Source organism: Amorphotheca resinae (assembly GCF_003019875.1).
Source record: "Amorphotheca resinae ATCC 22711 unplaced genomic scaffold M430scaffold_11, whole genome shotgun sequence".
Classification (NCBI taxonomy): domain Eukaryota; kingdom Fungi; phylum Ascomycota; class Leotiomycetes; order Helotiales; family Amorphothecaceae; genus Amorphotheca; species Amorphotheca resinae.
Window position 1 is genome coordinate 1344576 of NW_020194481.1, and position 19688 is coordinate 1364263.

The following is a 19688-nucleotide window of genomic DNA, read 5'->3' on the forward strand; positions in this document are numbered from 1 at the left end:
TAATGGACTTGGCACTTAGCAGACGATCACGGTTCGCAGTAGACCGCAAGGAGAGCAGTGCACTTCCAGAACCCTCCCAGGATCTTGGATAGATTAGACCCTGGGCAACTCGCCCCTGTGCACTGTCCTTCAAAGGGATTAGCCCCGTACGTATGCTGTGGCCCTGTGGGGTGCGTCCTTGTAAAGGTCAAACGCTGGAGTCGTTGAAGTAGTGCACCCTGGTGGGTTGTGGCTACGAACATTCGAAGCTGAGCAGAGATCATCATTTCCTCCACCAGGGAAAAGGCCTCATGTCTGCCTTCAATGATCCAATCAGGCCCCGCGGCCAAACCTCTCAAGACCCAAGACCCGGCACGGCAAGACAAGACGGCCAATCATACCGAGTTGCTGGCAGTGGCCGCGCCACCCGTCTGGGACTCTGGGACTCTGGGTCCTGGGAGGATCGGGAGGGGCCCTGGGTTCGACGAGACGGGCGGGATGGGATCATTGTCGCTGGCGACAATTCGACGGCGCCGTGGTGGTGGTGGTGGTGGTGGTGGTCATTGGTGTGAAGTGGGTGGTGGGTGGTGAGTGGGTTGGTAGGTGTTCGTTCTGCTGCTCTGCCGCTCCTCCTGTCCCTGTTCTTGTTCCGCGTACAGTGGGTTAGCAACAAAATTCCAAAATAAATTTTCCATGGAAGAGGGCAAAGGGGTCGTAAACCTCACCATCACCGTCACTGTTGATTCTCCTGACTCGTCCCGGTGCTGTGGCTGCGGTTGAAGTCAAGTCAATTCAATTTGTCGCCGTAGATCCCAGATCAGATCCCTCGCGTCTGTGAAACACCCCGCCTGAGGCCTGGTCCGAGCAGAGAGAGTTGCGATTGCGATGGGGTCGCGCATCAAGAGCTTCTTGTTTGGTAAAGCATCGTCCTCAACCCGCGACAACCGTCAAAATCTCCCATCTCAGCCCTACGACGCCGCCGTCCCTCGCGATGCGCCGCTCAGAGGCTCCCAACCCGTCTCAGGCAATGGCCCTCCCGTCCTAGGGAATCTCCGGCGCGGGAGGCTCAAGAGACAGTCGATTAGCACCCCCAGCGCCGCAGCAGCTCCCTCCGTCCCACGACACCGCGGTCAAGATCATCCTTCTACGGGGGATACGGCGGATACAAACACCAACACAGGAGATACGGAGAGACCAAAGACCGCACCGCATCATGCTGCCCGTCCCAGCGGGGGAGCGGCGGGAGACGGCGGGGCGGCAGGAGGAAGACCACGGTCGGGCTTCTCGATGAAGAGTCCGCCAGCCTTCCTCGACCCCAGCAAGAGGAGGAGGAGTTCCGTGGCCAGTACTCGTAGCAGACGGAATTCATTATGGGCAATAGGGACGACTACGGAAGAACCGCCTCCTCCTCTGCCGACTGCGATATCTCCAGCGGCAGAATTGCAAGCCGGCGCATACCCTCCTCCAGAACCGTTTACTCCTCCGTTCGCAAGGCAACACGCGCGCAATTCCTCGGGGGCTTCGCACAAGTCGTACATCGATATATTGGACGCGCACTCTAGTATCAATGGCTCACGGGAGGCGTCGAGGCACCGGGCAAAGGCGTCCGGACTACGGAATTACGGGGAAGATGTAGCAGATCGTAACATCACGCAGTTTGGAGAGAAGGGGGATAAGGGGGAGAGGGGGGAGAAGGGGGAGAAGGGAGAGAAGGGCGAGAAGTCTAAGAGAGGTAAGAGAGGCACGCGGGACCTGGACCTGGACTCCCCGGAATTCAGCTATCTGAAGCACATATATTCGCCTGAGGGAGGGCAAAATGTTCCCCGCGTCGATGGCTCCGCAGAGAAGAGCCATCGTGAGAACCATGATGCTGTTGATGCTGATGTTCACGTCCTAGCGCGTGGCGGCGGCCCCGGCAGTGGCAGTGGTGACGACATGAGGGCGCCGACGATCTCGACGACGACACCAAGTCTCCCAGCTCTTCAAACGGCTCTTCCGCCCAAGTCAACGACCCCTCCGCCTCCATCCTCCCCCCGAATATCTTCCATTCGATCATTTACGGCGCCCCGCCCCGGAATAGTCTATCCCCCTCGAACTGACTCGTTCCGCTCACATCATTCGGCCTTCGCTAGTCGTAGTGACGATGACCCTCTCGCCACATCCAATGGGCTTCAAGACCGAGACGACCGGACTCTGTCCATTGCACCTCGATCCTCCGCCGCCTCGATACACGAACGCGGAGCTCCCCAGAGTCCTCAGGACCATCAACACCAGTCAACGCGTCCCGCCAGAACAAGAGCCGTCTCGACCCCTACGATAAGCACAGATCGAGGGAGGCAACGCTCCACCTCACTAGCATCAGCATCAGCATCGCTGAAAAACACGTCCGACGACCACCTTATCCCTCCTCTACCCACCACTCTCCCCTCGTCGCCGCGCAGCAGTCCACCCAGCAGTCAGTCCGACATGGTGTTCGGCTTTGGTTCGAGAAAGAAGAAACGGTCGTCGGCTTCAAAGACCACCACAACTGCGGCCCCTCGGGTGCCAAGTTCGTCTGGAGGCTCGTCGTCCACAAGTAATGGGTATACCTCAGCGCGCAGTGAACGTTCGGTAGCGGCCAACGGAGGCACGCAGCCGTCCACCCATGGGAGGACCACTTCCTCAAGCGGAAATCAACCGGTTCTAACGTCGTCAAACGCAGCATCAGAAAGCCCACCTCTCCCCTCTGCTGCCCGAGTCGAAAGTCGAGCTTCAGATTCGGCCGGTCCCAACGCTTCCTCTGTCCCCACAAGTAACGGAAACCCCAGAAAGGGCCTGATCGTTGATCGCGCTTCTGAACCACCCGATCTTAAAGGAGTGGTGGACTTGAAGGACTCAGTTGATACAGATGTCACCACCAAAACATTGCCTGGTACATGGTCCCGTTCAACTCGCCCCCGCAGTTCTACTTCCCATGCTTGAACTTATTCACCTCTACTATTGTCGCTTCATGCTTCATCATATTATGTCGCAGACCCTCGTTCTTTTCCGCCTGAGAATTGGCCCTTCTCTAAGGGTCAATCGCAGGTCTCATTGTGTCCCGCAATTTAAAACTAGCAATTTGGCAACTAGACTAATGTCTGCTTTCTTACAGCCGTCATTCATGAGCATATAACTCCTACGCAGCACCAAATACGAGAAGAAAGGACAACACGAGAAATCCATACACATGAAGTATACCACCGCGTCCTCCCAGTCATCGAAACGGAAATCCTCCCTACGAAACATTATCTTCGTGCAGAAGATGGCAAGACCCTCATTGAGATACCCGAGTCTGACGTCCCGAAGTATGCTGTGTCTGGAAGGGAGGCTCACAATTGGCACATCGCGCCAGGGCCCGGTCCGTGCCGTCCGACGAATAGCGCTGATAGCGTAGATCCATCAGAGATGGACAGTGCCGACTCTCCAGTCATTGGCCTCGCGCGTGGAGAGCCAAATTCGCGTTCGAGAAGAAATTCCACAAGATCGAGCAAATCCAGCGGATCGAGAAGGAAAACTTTCCTCGAGCCAATCCTGACCTCGAAGAAGGAATACATGACCAAAGAAGGCTACCCAAGAACCGAATATGTTTGGCATCACCCTCCCGTCTTTGAGACCGCGGACGGAAAAACAAGCCCAATATATGTAGGTGCAGGAATCGGTGACTTGAGTCGCCACATATACTCCAGTGACGAGTATGAGGATGGGGGAGAGTCTAGCACTGCGAATCAGGAGAGCGATTTATTATTCAAAAATCTAGGCTATGGAGGGTCGGGCATGCTCCCAGGACTCCGGGACAAGAGTCCCGTCGCCGAGTGGTGTACTCCGGATGCAGATAATGCGGTTGACAATGACCATGACCTGTATGAGGACGACGTCAAGACGACGAGATATCCGGCAGGACCGGCGAATGGCAAGGGAATTGACGGCATGGTACAAGGAATGAGAAACATGAAGGTTAAGTAATGGATTGCTATATGTGATATATGTATGTATGTATGTATGTAAGATATGTATAATATATAGGACGGCGACGAAAAGGGGGTGGCGGAACTGAATCAATCGGCTGGTTGATCTCTGAATTGGTATGTATATCTATCTACTTACCTACATATCTGTAATTTATATTATGATATTATTATTACTACGAGCAGATCTCTCTGATCCAGCCCATGCCAAAATCAAACAAACCGCACACCTTTCAATCTCCCTGGCATCACGTAGCGCAGCTCTCCAAGACCATGAGGTGTTTTTGTTGCACATCGCACATTGTCAGCGGAGGTGTTGATGGCAGTGGGGTTAGCATCACGTGAAATACCTCAGAGAGGAAGAGAGAATTAGAAAGGTTTTGTCGCACATCGCACATCAGCAACGCCGGCTTTGATGGCAGTGAGATTAGCATCACCTGACATAGGTCCCTTTCCCCAGGTTTTGTTGCACATCGCATCCATGACAAGCGTGGAAATGTTGAAGGGTGGTCTTGATGGGAGAGAGATTAGCATCACGTGGTGCAGCTCTCCAAGTCCTTGTTTTTGTTGCACATCGCATCCATGACAAGCTTGCAACTGTTCAACCGGGGGTCTGATTGTGACAGGCTTAGAGAGAATTGGAAAGGTTCTGTTGCATATCGCACATTAGCAACGTTGGTCTTGATGGTTGTGAGATTAGCATCACCTGACATGGGTTCCTTTCCTTAGGTTTTGTTGCACATCGCATGCATGACAAGCGTGGAAGTGTTGAAGAGTGGTTTTGATGGCAGTGAGATCAGCATCACCTGGTACAGCTCTCCAAGTTCTTGTTTTTTGTTGCATATCGCACATCAGCGACGCTGGTTTTGATGGCAGAGAGATTAGCATCACGTGACGCTAAACAGGTGATACAGGACGGGAGGGGGTGAGGAGGACGGGAGTTTTGTTGCACGTCGCACATTGGCAATGCCAGCTTCGATGGCCATGAGATTAGCATCACGTGATGTTAGACCGGTGATATGGGAGGGGGTGAGGAGAATTAGAGAGGATTTGTTGCATATCGCACATTAGCAACAGCGCTCTTAATTGTAGTGAGATTAGCATCACATGATATAAAGAGGGCGAGAGAGAGAATTAGAAGGTTTTGTTGCATATCGCACATCGCACATTGTCAGCGCCGGTTTCGATGGCATAGAGATTAGCATTACCTGACGCGAGAGGAAAGGGAAACTTCCAGGTTTGTTGCACATCGCACATTGTCAACGGTGGTTTCGATGGTTGTGAGATTAGCATCACGTGATGATATAGAGAGTGAGAGGAGAATTGGAAGGTTGTGTTGCACATCGGGCATTAGCAACGCTGGCTTTGATGGCAGTGAGATTAGCATCACCTGACATGGCTCACTTCCAGGTTTCCTTTTGTTGCACATCGCATCCATGACAAGCGTGGAAGTGGTTTCGATGGAACAGAGATTTTTGAAATAGAGAGGGAGAGGAGAATTAAGAGGATTTGTTGCATATCGCACATCAGCAACAGCGCTCTCAATTGCAGTGAGATTAGCATCACATGATATAAAGAGGGCGAGAGAGAGAATTAGAAGGTTTTGTTGCATATCGCACATTGCACATCAGCAACACCGGCTTCGATGGTTGTGAGATTAGCATCACGTGATATCAGACCGGGGATTTGGGGAGGAGGCTTGTTGCACATCGCACATTAGCAACGCTGGTCTTGATGGCCGTGAGATTAGCATCGCGTAGTATAGGATCGTGTAGCTTGAGGGTTAGAGGGGAAGGCGGGAGGTTTTCAGCCTTATCCATTCATACAACTACAAAACTGTGCCAACCCCGCAAACAAAACTGAAGTCAAGAGCTGCCTGCGCTCAATAATTCTTCTGCATCTCCTTCTTCATCTCCGGGAAATCAGGCACGATGGGATGTGCATTATGATCCTGTCCCGCCACCGGCGGAGCTACATATTCCTTCCTCCCGGCCTTGTGCACCCTCCCATTGATCAGGATCACGTTCAACTTCTCGTGATCTTGCAGGATGCTGATGTCCTCGAGCGGGTTCCCATCAACGAGGATGCAATCGCCGTAGAACCCCTCCTGGATCCGTCCTAGCTCCTGCTCGCGCATGAATAGCTTGGCTACCCCGGCTGTCGCCGCGATGATGGCTTCCATTGGGGTGAAACCTAGGAGGTTCACGAAGTGCGCGAGATCCCGCGCGTAGGTGCCGTGCGGTGTCCAGGCAAACCCGTAATCACCACCTGGAAGGATGGTTATTCCTCGTCGATGCATCTCTCTGAGGCCTCGGATAGCGGCATCGAGCTCCTTTTGGTACCCGACTTCTTGAGCTTTCTCATTGGGATATCCGAATGCCGCGGCGTCGTGAACTTGATGCGTGACTTGTCAGAATGGCTTGTTTTGTTTTTGTGTCACCAGGGAGGGGGAGTCTTACGGGTTCCAATTAACCAGTTGAGCCCTGGGGCGACCACGTGTTTGGTCTTCTTGGCTTCGAGCATATCCATTCCCTCGTCGTCGATGTAGGAGGCGTGGTAGATCACATCTACGCCATGCCTCACGCACATCTTGATGGAATCACGGGCTCGGGCATGGGCACATAATCGTCGACCGAGGCTGTGTGCTTCTTCGACACATGCCGCCGTCTCCTCATCGGAGAAGTAACAATCCTGCGCTGCGCGGATTTCAGTGATCTAGAGATCATCAGCACGTTCAACCACGATGGGACGGAAGATGTAATGCTCACCTCTTCTCCACTCATACTCAGTTTTACTTGATCAACACCAATATTAACATGGTGTCTGATTACTTGTCGCATCTCGTCGGGACCATCGGCATATGCTGTGATGCCAGGAACGAGATCCCCGTCCCTTCGTGCCATCTCCTGTCCGTTAGCCAGGTATCGAGGACCGGGTATATCTCCGGCATTGATGGCGTCACGGATCACAACGTCCAGTCTCTCTTTCGCCGATGCTGCTCCATAGCACCTTGTCACGATCAGCTATCTCCCTTCATTCAAACAGATAGATGGAAATGGTTGTTCAGCATAGTATCGAGCAGGAGACTTCCCAGCCAGATGAACAAGACAAGAGGGGCATACATCGTGTATCCAGAGTCAATGTAGCACTGTGCACTTCTTGCAGTCAGGAGAACATGCTCTTCCACCCCTAACTCTCCCAAGCGGTTCATATCCCCGCCATTCCACGTGAAATGCGTATGTGCATCGCCCAAACCACTCATCAAGGTCCTACCCCGACCATGAAATACTCTAACCTTCGGATCCTTCTTCAGCTCCTCCACGCCCGGCACGACGCCTACCCGAGTGATCCTCTCCCCTTCGATCAGCACATCCCCAGCATAGGGATCACGTCCTGTGGAATCCAGAATCTGCACATCGGTGAACAGGATCCTGGATTCCGGGTGCGTCCCCCGGATCTCGTAGTTCTTGGGTTGTAGCGACTTGTCGAATGTGATGGCGTCGATGTTGGCTATGTTCCGAGGCGGACCTGAGTAGCGTTGCTCTGATATGCTTGCTTGGCTGAAGCTGGGGAGAGGGTCGTCAATCCTTGAGGGGGCCATCGTAAGTATGTAAGTGGTATCCTGAATAACTAGATAATAGGTAGATATTAATGAAGAAGAGAAAGTTGCAAGCAAGCTTGGAGTTCTTGGACGATTAAAGGGGATACTAGCCACTGTGCCTATATAGCTGGGGCTTACATATATCAAGGATTCAATCCTGAATCAACACGCGATTATCAATCTCTGGGCATGTATGTAAGTGTCTCAAACTAGAGATATCACAGTCTCCCTTCCCCGCATTCCAAGAGAGCAGCTCGGGTATGCGGACCGATGCTCAGCTCCATGGGAACGTGTTACCTGGTGTAGATTTGTCAGGTTGTTGACAGGAGATCGTGGTTCCCTTTCATTTTACAGCAATCCCTTTCCGGACAGGGTTTCGTTGTAAATGCGGGGTGCCGTTGTGACTGGGATATGTGCTCTTCTCCACCCCCACCTTGTCCGCCTTCTCCGCCCTCCCCGTCCTCCCCGCCCTCCCCGCTATTACGATGCGGGTGTTGCGCGGCATCGATCAGATTAGATCATTGAGAGCGGACAGTCCGGGTAATAGCTTCTCCAGGCTCACTTGTGCCTGTGATCCGTTATCATCGATCGATATACTCATAAGTCTCCTCGTCTCTGACCATCGATTCATTCCCCTAAGTGCAATTGAATTTCCAAACCACACCAGCTTCTCCAGGTCACATATGAGAATGGGCTGGTTAAAGCGTACTTCTCATCCCACTGTCAACCACGCTACCTCGGAAGATATCCCGAAGCCCACATCCGCCCACATCGAGCACATACCCAGCGGTACAGCGCCATTACCAAGATACCCCGCCGCGCCGCTCTCGACTCCTGATGCCGCACTTCAATTTATACCCGCCGAAGAAATTGCAAAACGGACATCCGCGGAAAGCGGAGGTCTCTGTATGTTCAAATCTCTCACGCTTCTCTATAAAAATAACAACTCTTCTAACGAACAGCAGTAATCGTCGTCGATGACATCGTCTACGATTGCACACAGTTCTTATCGGAGCATCCGGGCGGGGAGCAAGTCATCCGCTCATTCGCTGGGACGGATTGCAGCTGGCAGTTCTGGCGCTTTCATGGAAAAAAGGAAATGCAGGAGTTTGGAAGGCCGCTGAGAGTCGCCAGGACGGCGGGCGCGAAGAACAGGTTTAAAGAGCCGCCAAGATATATTGGTTTGAGGCGGCTGGGGGATGAGTGGGATTGAGATGACTATATATGTTGGGAAGGGAACAGTAAAATGATGAAAGATGGTGTTCTGAGAGGGCTTTTTGGAGTGGTGGTTATAGAATCATGAGGGTTGTTGATCAATCTAAGGCTGGGATAGGATGATAACGGCAGAAGGAATAACTTGTAAGAATAAGGACGAGTGAAAGACAAGCAAGTTCTCGCATTTGAGAATAGGATGGATCCAACTGCGTAATTCAACAATGCCCATGCAACTCTGCCCGTCTGAACTCCAGGAGTCGAGGCAGACCGCGAAGAGGAAACCTAGTCCCATGCCGCAAATTGCACAGCATCATTTGCTCGTGTCGTATACATTGAGAGAAGAGGGGAAAGCTGGGGCGAGTAAGTCCAGTTGCATAACAGCCATCCATGGCCCATGGGCATGCTGAGCAACAAGCCCTCGCAACTTGCAAGTGCCGTGGCCGAAGACCAATACCCGGAGAGAAAAGACGCAGAACCAGAACACAGGGTAAACGCATAGCCGAGTTGTGGATATGATCGCGAGGAGATGTGGCCAATGTAAAGGCGATCATCGATTGTTGAGTCTGCGCGGGTTGCGGTGTTGTGGAGGTTGACATTGCAGGGGCGGCGGACATGTCTCGGAGATGGCGGCGGAGGGGCGGAGATGGCGGAGATGGCGGAGACGGCGGGGCCGCTAGAAGGTGGGATGAAAACGCGTTTTGGCGAAGCGTCGCGGGGTAAAGATGTTGGACATTGGGAACCGGTTTTATTTAGCAGCTAGGGAGAGCTCCATGAAGATGGGAGTTCATAGTATCCTGCAACAATAGTCCTCCTTATTATTCCTCAAGTTCTCCTGTCCTCTCTGACCTACAAGTATACCCGTTTCAGTCGATTGGCAGCTTAGAATTCTCTCATTCTCTCACTCATACCAATCCATACCACGGAAACTATCGTTCAAGAACACACATATCCCACGATGGCTACCAACGGCCATAGCAATGGAGCAACCGACAGCTTCACAAACTATGTTGCCTACCGAGACCCCAAGGCTCTTGGACAAGAGCGGATTGGACATCTTGACCTTGAGAAATCAACCATTCAGCCCCTGAGCTTTCAATCCGGGGCCCCAATTTCTGATCTGTACCAAGTTATCGAGATCGGAGAATCACATATCAAGCAATCGGGGGAGGTAATTTCTCTCTCCTCTGTGGAGTTGCTCGCACCTATCAGTGGCAGAGATGTTCTCGCCGTGGGCAAAAACTACTCGGAACATGCCAAGGAGTTCAATTCATCAGGCTACGATTCCAGTGATAAAGTCGACCAGCCAACTCATCCAGTTATCTTCACAAAACGAGCAACGAGCATAATTGCCAGCGGTGAGCCAATCTTCCCACACCAAGGGTTTACTGAAACCTTGGATTATGAGGGGGAGATCGGTGTGATTATTGGGAAGGGTGGGTTTAAGATACAGGAAGCGGATGCCATGAATCATGTTTGGGGATATACGATAATCAATGGTTTGTAGACCCGATGTTTGTGAACCCGATCTTGAAGGCTGATATCAGTAGACGTAACTGCGCGAGAAAGGCAGAGAGATCACAAGCAGTTTTATATTGGAAAATCTGCGGACACGTTTTGTCCCATGGTACGTATTTCTCTCTGACTGGTCTCAGGAAAATAGGCTTAACAAACTACAGGGCCCAATTGCTGTCCCAGCACACAAACTACCAAAGTCACTCGGGGTCCAGACCTTTGTCAATGGTGAGAAAAGACAAGAGTCGACAATCGACCAGCTTATATTTTCTGTCCCGTTCTTAATCAAGACACTTTCCGAGGGACAAACACTCCAGCCTGGCGATGTCATTGCCACTGGAACGCCAGCAGGCGTTGGCTTTGGACAAAAGCCCCCGGTTTTCCTCAAACCAGGAGACGTAGTGGAGGTATCAGTCACCGGTCTTGGTGTGCTGAGAAACACGATCGCAGAGCCGTCCGCAAAGAATCAAACAGTTCCTCGTGTTTCCAAAATTACGCACATTCAGACCAGTAACCTCAACAAGACCTGTGGGGGAGTCGGTCTCACTTCCATCAACTCGAAGCACCTGTACTACCGCCATGCCGGGAACCCGACCGGCTCACCTATAATATTCATTCACGGCCTTGGGGGATCGTCTGAATACTACACCCCCTTGGTATCCTCTCTCGGGCTGGAAAAGTCCTACTCTCTGCACTTCCTTGATCTTGAAGGACATGGCCTCTCCCCTACATCTGCGGCTTCTACTGTTTCAATATCCAGTTACGCATCAGATTTTCATGCTTTGGCCCAACATGCCAAGATCAGCGGAGCAACTGTCATCGCTCATAGCATGGGCTGTTTCATAGCTCTCACACTGGCCATCAAATATCCAGAGCTGGTCTCTAAATTGGTGCTGATAGGACCACCCCCGAACCCACTGCCAGAAGGTGGTCAGAATGGATCCATCGCTAGAGCAGCGATTGTGCGAGGTTCTGGTATGGCCGCTGTCGTCGATGCAGTTGCAACAGCCGGAACATCTGCCCGGACCAAAGCCGAGAACCCATTGGCTATTGCTGCCACTAGAATGTCCCTCCTTGGCCAGGATCCTGAAGGATATGCCAAGGGTTGCACAGCACTTGCAGGAGTTGCGCAAAAGCTTCCCGTGCAAGAAATCAAGGCGAAGACTCTTATTGTCACCGGGGATGAAGACAAGGTCTCACCTCCACAGGTATGCGAGAATTATGTAGGGGAGATCAAGGGAGCTGAACTCCAAGTCCTACGTGAAGTTGGACACTGGCATATATTTGAGGATTTGAAGGGCGTTGCGGGTGCAGTAGAAGCATTCCTGAAATAAGGCAGTGCACAAGAGGATTTAGCATAATATCAGAGCCCAGATATAGACCAACAAGCCATAGATTATGTCTAGTTTGGGATGCGCATTGTATAGGATTTTAGAAATGTGTTGTAAATCATTTTCCATCTCCCCCGTTGAACCCCTCGCTTCTGGTAAAAGGGGCCGGCCAGCCTCCCTCTCGAGAACCCAACCAGACTTTCATCCTTAACAGGAGCCACGAAAAAAGAACGAAGAGGACATACTATTTTCTACTGCCAAAACTGTAGTTTGACAGCCTCGGAAGTATTTACCATTTTTGCCACACGTGACAGCTCTAGCCCCGAAGTACATGGGTATTTACATACAGCAGAACCCCGCATTTCGGAGAAGCCGCAACATCCTCTGTATCAGATGGACGAAACCAATCCACAAAACTCTACGGGCCATTCAGTATCAACTTTAAGATCTTCCATGAGTGTACGACAACCCGTCAGTTGCGAGCCTTGCCGGCGACGTAAAATCAAATGCTCGAGGACCCGTCCTCCATGCGATACATGTCGGCGACGGGGATGCGCAGACCTTTGCGTCTACAAAGGCTACAAAGCCACTCGAGACGAAGGCTACGCAACTGCTCTTGCAGTGTCAAATCAGGAATTGCTGGACCGAATTAGCAATCTGGAATCTTTATTGCGGGAACACACTGGAGCTCAGATTCCTGCTGCTGCTGGCGAAATGACCAGCTCAATGATCTCTCCGCCAGTTGAACCGATTCAGCCATCTCAGCTACGTCCTGAAGCTTTCACTCCAGAGACTTGCTCCCCCCTATCCTACCAACCCGAGCGTCTGGCCTCTCGTGGCATAGGGGTTTTGACTTCGTCTCCGAACGGAGACGTTCGCTACGAACCACGATCATCTCAGTGGAGTTCTGTACTTGCGAACACTGGTCTGTCAATTGAAACTGCATCCTTGGATGCCCAGAATGATTCCGAAACCACGTTGGGCTTTCCTTTTGCCACTTCTGGAACCTCGACTTTTGATGAGTTGCTTGCTCTGCTACCTCCCATGCGGCAATGCGACTATCTCGTAAATACGTACTTTACTGTTTTTTCTCCAGCAAGTATACCCGTAGTATTATCTTCCCATCAAAATATCTGACATTAAACTAGCTTTTTCACATCCTTCACGATCCAACATTCTATGAACAATATAAACAGTTCGTAGGCGATCCCACGTCTGTACCCGTGTCGTGGCTAGCAATTCTCTTCGTTTTGCTATCTCTGGCAGTCACTGCTTTAGAAGAAAGCGACCCAGTTCTTCGAGATTTGGCACGGGGTCAAAATGCGTGCAACAATATCCGAGTACTAAGTAGACGTTATCGTGAGGCGGCGATGAAGTGTCTTGCACGGCAGGGAGTGTTATGGGGAAAGCACAATGTTCAATCATTACAAGCTATGATTATTCTGGTTTATGCCCTGAGTCATTGTCAAGAGCCCACCTGGATCCTTCTTGGTAAGCCATACTTCATTCACAGGCCTCCACCTTCCTTTTCATTGAGACACGCTTGGTGATTCTCATCTCGCAATATATTACATTCCATCCTCAAAATCCTTCGAACTAAAGCTGAGATAGGAATGACTTATCATGTTGCTGTTGCACTGGCATGCCACATAGACCCAGAGAATTTTGAATTGGATCCTATTCAGTCAGAAGAGCGGCGTCGTTGCTGGGCTGGTTTGATGATGCTCTACACCATTCAGAATACTTTCCTCGGGAATTCCGACCCCTCATGGCGTATAAATCATAACGTGAAACTCCCAGCCGACGTCAACGATCTTGATATCACTTTGTCCGGCATAAAAGAGAATACCTACGGCCCGACACAGATGACTTATCTCCTTTTCAAGTTCCAGCTATACGACCTTAACGCCAAGATTTGTGGAGAGATCTTCAACTCTGATGAGCTTAGCCGGCAGACCATCCAGGAGCTGGACAACCAGATCTGTCATGCGCAGGAAACATGGGACAAACGCTATCTCGCCGACTCTACCTTCGATGCCTTACCCGCTCACCACGCCGTTCATCTCCATATTCTGCACGGCTACTCTCATCAGCTATTCCTACTCCTCCACCGACCTTTCTTCGCGCAATCAATCCTTGGCCTGGATATCCCCAACGAGTCCCAAATCCGCTGCATTGCATCCGCCGAAGCACTCCTCGACATCCACCGTATCCTATCCGAAAGCCCAAATTTCAGACCCTACCTGTGGTACACGAACGGTCTCGGTAGCTTCCACGCTTTCCACGCAGCGGCAGTTCTGGCCGTGGCGCTGCTCATGCCGATCTACAAACCGCAATACCAAAGATTCAAAAGGATCCTCGATGAGACATTGACGAGATTCGAGGCCTCGTCTGGAAGAAGCAAGATCTGCGAGAAAGCGGTGAAGATCTTCAAGTTCTTACTGTGAGTTGAAATTATAAATAGGAAGAAGGAATGAATCATTCGGCTAATATGAGTATTTCAGTGCGATGCCATCTCCAAACCAGACATCGAGTCTCAATCTGACTCCTGGAAGCGCAGGCAGTACTCAGAGTGATGACGGGTTGTCATATGATCAGATGAAACTATTCGCCGATCGACTACAGCCCGAACACTGGCTCGCTCCTTCAAATATAGCTTGGGTAAGACCCGTTTCTTCACCTCTCAAGCTATCTAAATCAAAGTATATGAACTAAATAAAGAATCATTTAGACTGAGTGGGAGAATCTGATGACTGCCAACACGATATAGATGAGTGAGTCTTAGACCTAAGCAAAAATTGTCTACGGGCCTTTAAATAATAAAAGCCAGAAGGAACACAGAGGTAATGTATAATCATGGATTCCTAACTGTGATTAACTGCTCTTTACTAATATGTATCCCAGAGAACAATCCCGTCTGATATCTCCATACATACATAAGAGCACTTCCAACATCCCACTCCTTACTCTCTGACCCAGCAGAAATAAGTACCTAGGTAGACCGCGTATCTAGAATCCCTACATAAGCCCGACATTTCCACATTCCCGCAGTCATTCATAGCACGCATCTGCATTAGATTAGGAACATGAACTTGGTTGGGGCCTTCTATATTATAAGTAATAGTAATATAAGAGAAGATTTGTATTCTTTCTGGGAAATACTATGGTAATAATTGGATTATATTAGGTGTTAGATAGGAGGTGGAGATATGTGAAAATTAGATATGTCGTTATATAGTATATTGGGTTTTAATGGGCTATGAGAATTAAGGAGAGAAAATTATAATAATTGCCCCTCTTTTGTTTTGTTTTTTTCGGGAAAGAAATCTTGGGGGGGGGGGGGGGTGTTTACCCCTTATATTCAGATCATGTCCCCTCACATTGACACATCCCCCGATCACCAAATAAAAAAACTCCAAATTATAATCTCTATAGTAAAAAAAACCAAAAACCTACTATCTATCTACGCTATGGTATATAACCTTACAAAAGCCAAAAAGCAAAAGCAAAAGCAGTCAAAAGACAAACGCACGCTACGAAGCTATCTATTAAGGATCTAAAACGAATTACTCACTCCCCTTCGTGACCTGTATCATGTGTCTCGGGAGTTTTCTCTTCTTCATCATCATCATCATTAATACCTTCTTCTTCTTCCACTCTTTGCTTTCCAGTTGTTTCCGGGACCTTAGTAGCGGTAGCGATATTATTAGGTTCGTTCTTTGATTTTTCTCTGCCTCCTCCCTTTTCAACTTTCTCTTTTCCTTTCAGTTTTGAGGACATTCCCTCATTGGAGCTATAACCCGCGGTTCGGATACCCCGGAGCTCTTTCACCATCTCAGCGAAGCCTTCCTCGAGCGTTTTCATCCGCGCGAGCATCAGACGACCCATCATGCCCTCGGTATCCTCGTCTCTGGCTTTTAGATTCTTTAATCCGCCCGTCGCCATCGCCATCTGCGTAGCGAAGGAGTTGGGAACCATGACGGGACCCGTGCCGTCGAGACCGAGCTCAGACATACCCATGTCCAGCGAGGAGTGGCGGTGGCGCATGGGCCGCTGGGGAAGTTGTTGCGAGTGAGCGGAATCTAAGATGTTGGCGTTGGGAGACGAATGGAACTGCTGCCGCGCGGGCATGATTGGCCGCGGCTTCGTGGAGGTCGTTGTGTAGATGGAATGACGAGGGGTTCGATGGCCAGCTTTCGGGCCCGAGCCCATCGGCGTATGCGTTCCGGTGTTTGCAGTTGAACGATGTTTAGCTGTTAATGGGCGTGACCTGGGCGGCGAAGCGGAGGAGGAGTGACGATCTACAACTGGGTTATACAGTATCGTGTTGGTCGACATGTTGCGAGCATGATGTTTTTGTTTTGATGGCGAAGGCTTCGGAGATGTGAAGTTATCGGCAGCCAATAATTTGGGGGATGAAGTGGTGGAGGAAGATAGCGGTCCGCCGGATCCAACTGCAGTGGGTGTCTGGAAGCAATCCTCCTCTGATTCCTTTTCGTTTTCTGAATCGGATACACGACTTCGGTTTGTACCTGTACGTTTATCCAACGTCTGCCCCTCATCCTCATCATTTGAAACAAGCTCATCATCCCCATCCGCATCGGACTGTTCCACAGTATAGTTGCTGACGTGACGCAACTCGCTGTCTGGCGGCTGTAGAGGATCGTGAAAAGCGCTGGTAGACATGAAATCAGCGGGATCACTCATAACTGATCTAGTGCCAGATATATCTCGACTGATGCCACGTCGACCAAACATCGATACGTTTCTGGCTTGCCTTCTTGTCTCAAAACGATCCACCACCGATGGATCGTGTTCATGTAGCGAGCTGGCAATGCCGCCACCTTGGTGATCTATCCAATTGTTGACAGCGTTGTGAGTCTCGCGTTCACCCATGGCATTTCGTGCATCCCGTAGAAAATTGCCGCGAGGTGCCAGGCGAAACACTTCATCGAGTGCCCGGTCCTTCTGAAAACCGGCCACGGAGTCCTGTCGCATTCGCAAATTCGGACTGAAGAGCCCAGGTCGAGTCTCTTGAAATGAAATTAGACGTTTCTGGACCCGGCCCATGTTGTCGACGAGATCGGTGGGCTCGAAGACCGAACGGGCAAGGAATATCTTCTCGTAGGCATAGATACCGAATAGGAGTGGGAAATGCGTTACCTTGATGACGGTTCGATTGAGTTTGATGAACGTTCGGAAAGGCAGACAGAACCGAAGGGGCGTCAGAAGCCATGCGAGGATGTTGGTAGGTGCTACGTATGAGAAGAGTGCATCATTTTTGACCATCGATATTGTGTTCACTGCAAACACAAATTGATGCTCCTCATTAGCATTAGAGACAATAGCCATGAAAGAGTTCGTGAGGACTGTGATCAAGATCGTCACAACCAGAAAGTGGCAGATGAACAAGAAAAGGACCAAGATAGCTTTGCCAAGCGTATTATAGGTTTCCCAGGCCTCCCAGGCAGCGGGGGTGAAACCCATCAGGATCTGGAATATTTTGTATGCAACCCCCGCAGCATCGTAGTCGTTCCTCCCAAAGGACATGGTAAAGGCCACGAAGAAGCCACTGCAGGCGATGAGAATCAAGACGAAAACGGCAACCAGGTCAATGGCCATCAGCCGGAAAGCAATCAGCAGCTGAGAAAAATATCGATAGTGGTCCAGGACGCTGAATAACCGCGGGAAAAGGAGTATGGCATTTGCTGCCAGGACGTCGTACGCCATGCTATTCCAATCCTCCCTCCCTACACCCAACAGGAACAGTCCGCATAGCCGCATGGAGTAGTAAATGGCGAGCAGCAGCAATATCCCAAGATCAAATATGTTCCAGAAGCTCATGAGATACAGCGAGAAGCCCTGCTCATTGAATCCAACGACCTCATCCAGCATAAAGCCAGCGCTCCAGAACCAAAACACGATCTCTAATGGGGTAATCTCCACAGAGCGTTCACCGAGTACAGCGACGAAAAGGCCGAGAAGAATGGCCAATGAACACGTGGAGAAGAATTGGCGGTATCGTGGGACCCGCAATCGGGACAGCTTGAACAGGGAGGCATCCCTTGGATCATAGAGCGTAACCGTTCTCCTAGTCAGAAGTGGTGGCTGTTGATGCCGTTTGTCAGGCGAGGATTGAGGTTGTGGAGTATTAGTTCCATATCCTACACCCTGGCTTGACGTCTTGAGATGCTGCCTGCTTTCATTTGTCTGCCGGAATCTCTGCGCTTGGCTCCATTGAACTGCCTGAGGTCTGTGTAGATTGTCAGCTGCTGAGTGGAACACAACCGTGCCAGCCCATATAGCTTCAAGTTGTTTGACAACAAGAGGGTGCGCTAGAAATCGTTTTGCCGATGCTCTTATAGCTACTTCCAGAGTCGAGATTCGAGCGGCAGGGGGCTTTGGCCTGTTCCTTTGTTCCCAATCCAGTCCTGGTGTATCGAGTCCCTGCAAGGGGAAGAAACCATAGGAGAGTGCATCGATGAGCTCCCGAGTACTGTATTCCTTCAACAGCTTGATCGCGAGCAACTCGCACACCATGGCTCTTGTCCGGCTGTTCCCAGCATTCCCCGGGTTTACCTGGCTTTCCTTCTGGAATTGTAGACAGTTTGCCATGAGGGCATACAGGGTTGCGCGCGAGAAGTGGGAACCCCGTATTTGTTGTTGCATTGGCTTGACCAGGAACTGGGAGACCTGAGGGGATCGGAGTTGATCCCAGGTCAAGGTTGTCTCTGTTCGCGGGAGGACGATCAAACGAATGGCATGCGTGAGGTTGTATACAGGCAGCGCATCTATTCCATGGTTAGCTAGGAAAGGAAGAGAGGAATAACTGGACTGTCTGACCAAGATGTGCTGCAGAGAAGATGGGAAGCAGATGTGGATCTTCGTGTCCGTCCTCGTCGCCAGCCTCGTCGTCTACGTCCTCCTGATCCTCTTCATCCTCCTCCCCTTCACCAGCCTCTTGACTATCCTCATCGTCCTCCGTGTTTGAATCGTCGGCGTCGGTCTCGGTAAAGTCTGCGGTAGCATGGCGCGGGTTCAAACGCTGCTGGCGCCCCAGGAGAGGGGATGATTGATCGGCGTATGGCGACGAGAAGGGCGAATGTTCGACGCGTCGACGCCCTCTCTTGGGCCGTAGCAAGGACGAGAGCATCACCGCTGCTGAGACGGAGCCTCCTCAGAGCTCCACGACGACGGCGATACTGAGGTTGTTGAGCGAGAGATCAGACACGGCATGGCAAGACGCGGCGGATCTCCAGGGAACGGGTCAATGTTATCAACAGAGCAGACCGCGAGGCAGATAAGATACGGGGCGCGCGCTCATCGTCGATCGGTCGCGAACTGTGATGTAGAACAGAGCAACAACTTCCCTCCACGGGCTGGACGAGGGGAAGTCTGAATAGTGGCAATGATGTACTTTATATCTAGGGGACTGCAGAGGTACATGTAAGTACATGTATCTGTAGGGGGGGATTCAGGTATCTCTGCAGAAACACCGCATGACCGTCGATCCAGTGATCAATCAACGACGACGACGCCTCAGCGTGGCTGGTGAGACCCCTGTTCGGGAGGCTAGTGATCTGCTGCGTGTTGGCCAATCACAGCTCGCTGCTGGAGAGGCTGCGGCTTTTACGATTACATCAGATAAGACACCTGAATCACAGCGTGTACAGCAATAACCGCCACCCCTCATGCCCACCGTGGGTGATCCCGCACGTTATCTTGGGCCGCGGGAATGATCGACGCGACGAGATCTTTTCCTGCGCAAGATCCAGACTAATTGACTCAACAAACCCAACTGATTTAGCCTCCTTTCCTCCGTCTTCAACGCGCGACGCATTTTTTTGTTGGTCGAGGCTGCGATGCAAGGCTACCGGGAAAAAAAAATTTATGCAGGTGCCAAGCCTAATCGGGGCTACCGCCGGCCCGGATCAACAATGATCCCCTTCGTCCGGCGTTTTTGGCTTTTTCCCTCGACAGGAACCTGGCAGCTAGAAAATCTTCCATTTCTTCCATTTCTTTCAATTCTGCAAATCCTTCCTCAATTTTTCCTCCTCCAAGCCA

At 51.0% G+C, this 19688-nt stretch overlaps 6 protein-coding genes across 6 annotated transcripts; 4 read left to right on the forward strand and 2 right to left on the reverse strand.

Annotated features, from left to right (window-relative positions):
- Positions 1-704: 704 nt before the first annotated feature.
- M430DRAFT_37079 (hypothetical protein) lies at positions 705-4149 on the forward strand. The gene is made up of 2 exons (XM_024867046.1): positions 705-2890; positions 3113-4149. Exons 1-2 carry the CDS (start codon positions 865-867, stop codon positions 3961-3963), a joined length of 2877 nt encoding a protein of 958 aa, XP_024718126.1. The 5' UTR covers positions 705-864; the 3' UTR covers positions 3964-4149.
- Positions 4150-5713: 1564 nt separating this feature from the next.
- Positions 5714-7873, reverse strand: M430DRAFT_146312 (hypothetical protein). The gene is made up of 4 exons (XM_024863001.1): positions 7088-7873; positions 6734-6974; positions 6425-6680; positions 5714-6359 (listed from the first exon to the last, which is right to left on the reverse strand). Exons 1-4 carry the CDS (start codon positions 7564-7566, stop codon positions 5848-5850), a joined length of 1488 nt encoding a protein of 495 aa, XP_024718127.1. The 5' UTR covers positions 7567-7873; the 3' UTR covers positions 5714-5847.
- A 382-nt stretch (positions 7874-8255) lies between these two features.
- On the forward strand, positions 8256-8779 carry M430DRAFT_53494 (hypothetical protein; the record flags this gene model as incomplete). Its single annotated transcript, XM_024868386.1, has 2 exons — positions 8256-8472; positions 8532-8779. The coding sequence occupies 2 exons, from the start codon at positions 8256-8258 to the stop codon at positions 8777-8779; spliced, it is 465 nt and encodes a 154-aa protein (XP_024718128.1).
- Positions 8780-9523: 744 nt separating this feature from the next.
- M430DRAFT_127627 (hypothetical protein) lies at positions 9524-11711 on the forward strand. Its single transcript, XM_024862031.1, has 3 exons — positions 9524-10277; positions 10329-10405; positions 10458-11711. Exons 1-3 carry the CDS (start codon positions 9737-9739, stop codon positions 11625-11627), a joined length of 1788 nt encoding a protein of 595 aa, XP_024718129.1. The 5' UTR covers positions 9524-9736; the 3' UTR covers positions 11628-11711.
- Positions 11712-12077: 366 nt separating this feature from the next.
- M430DRAFT_69390 (hypothetical protein) lies at positions 12078-14688 on the forward strand (the record flags this gene model as incomplete). Its single annotated transcript, XM_024869426.1, has 6 exons — positions 12078-12719; positions 12773-13115; positions 13236-14067; positions 14129-14285; positions 14356-14467; positions 14529-14688. The coding sequence occupies 5 exons, from the start codon at positions 12078-12080 to the stop codon at positions 14392-14394; spliced, it is 2013 nt and encodes a 670-aa protein (XP_024718130.1). The 3' UTR covers positions 14395-14467; positions 14529-14688.
- Positions 14689-15037: 349 nt separating this feature from the next.
- Positions 15038-19042, reverse strand: M430DRAFT_127636 (hypothetical protein). The gene is made up of 2 exons (XM_024862032.1): positions 18468-19042; positions 15038-18415 (listed from the first exon to the last, which is right to left on the reverse strand). Exons 1-2 carry the CDS (start codon positions 18775-18777, stop codon positions 15195-15197), a joined length of 3531 nt encoding a protein of 1176 aa, XP_024718131.1. The 5' UTR covers positions 18778-19042; the 3' UTR covers positions 15038-15194.
- Positions 19043-19688: the final 646 nt, after the last annotated feature.

Bases quoted from the DNA above. Each gene is read 5' to 3' on its own strand.
- M430DRAFT_37079 (XM_024867046.1), top strand. From the start codon at position 865: ATGGGGTCGCGCATCAAGAGCTTCTTGTTTGGTAAAGCATCGTCCTCA. The intron at 2,891-3,112 runs GTACATGGTCCC...GCTTTCTTACAG, and splicing joins CACCACCAAAACATTGCCTG to CCGTCATTCATGAGCATATA.
- M430DRAFT_146312 (XM_024863001.1), bottom strand. From the start codon at position 7,566: ATGGCCCCCTCAAGGATTGACGACCCTCTCCCCAGCTTCAGCCAAGCA. The intron at 6,975-7,087 runs GTATGCCCCTCT...GATCGTGACAAG, and splicing joins ATTGACTCTGGATACACGAT to GTGCTATGGAGCAGCATCGG. The intron at 6,681-6,733 runs GTGAGCATTACA...GATGATCTCTAG, and splicing joins TGAGTATGAGTGGAGAAGAG to ATCACTGAAATCCGCGCAGC.
- M430DRAFT_127627 (XM_024862031.1), top strand. From the start codon at position 9,737: ATGGCTACCAACGGCCATAGCAATGGAGCAACCGACAGCTTCACAAAC. The intron at 10,278-10,328 runs GTTTGTAGACCC...TGATATCAGTAG, and splicing joins GGGATATACGATAATCAATG to ACGTAACTGCGCGAGAAAGG. The intron at 10,406-10,457 runs GTACGTATTTCT...AACAAACTACAG, and splicing joins CGGACACGTTTTGTCCCATG to GGCCCAATTGCTGTCCCAGC.
- M430DRAFT_127636 (XM_024862032.1), bottom strand. From the start codon at position 18,777: ATGCTCTCGTCCTTGCTACGGCCCAAGAGAGGGCGTCGACGCGTCGAA. The intron at 18,416-18,467 runs GTCAGACAGTCC...ACCATGGAATAG, and splicing joins CTTCTCTGCAGCACATCTTG to ATGCGCTGCCTGTATACAAC.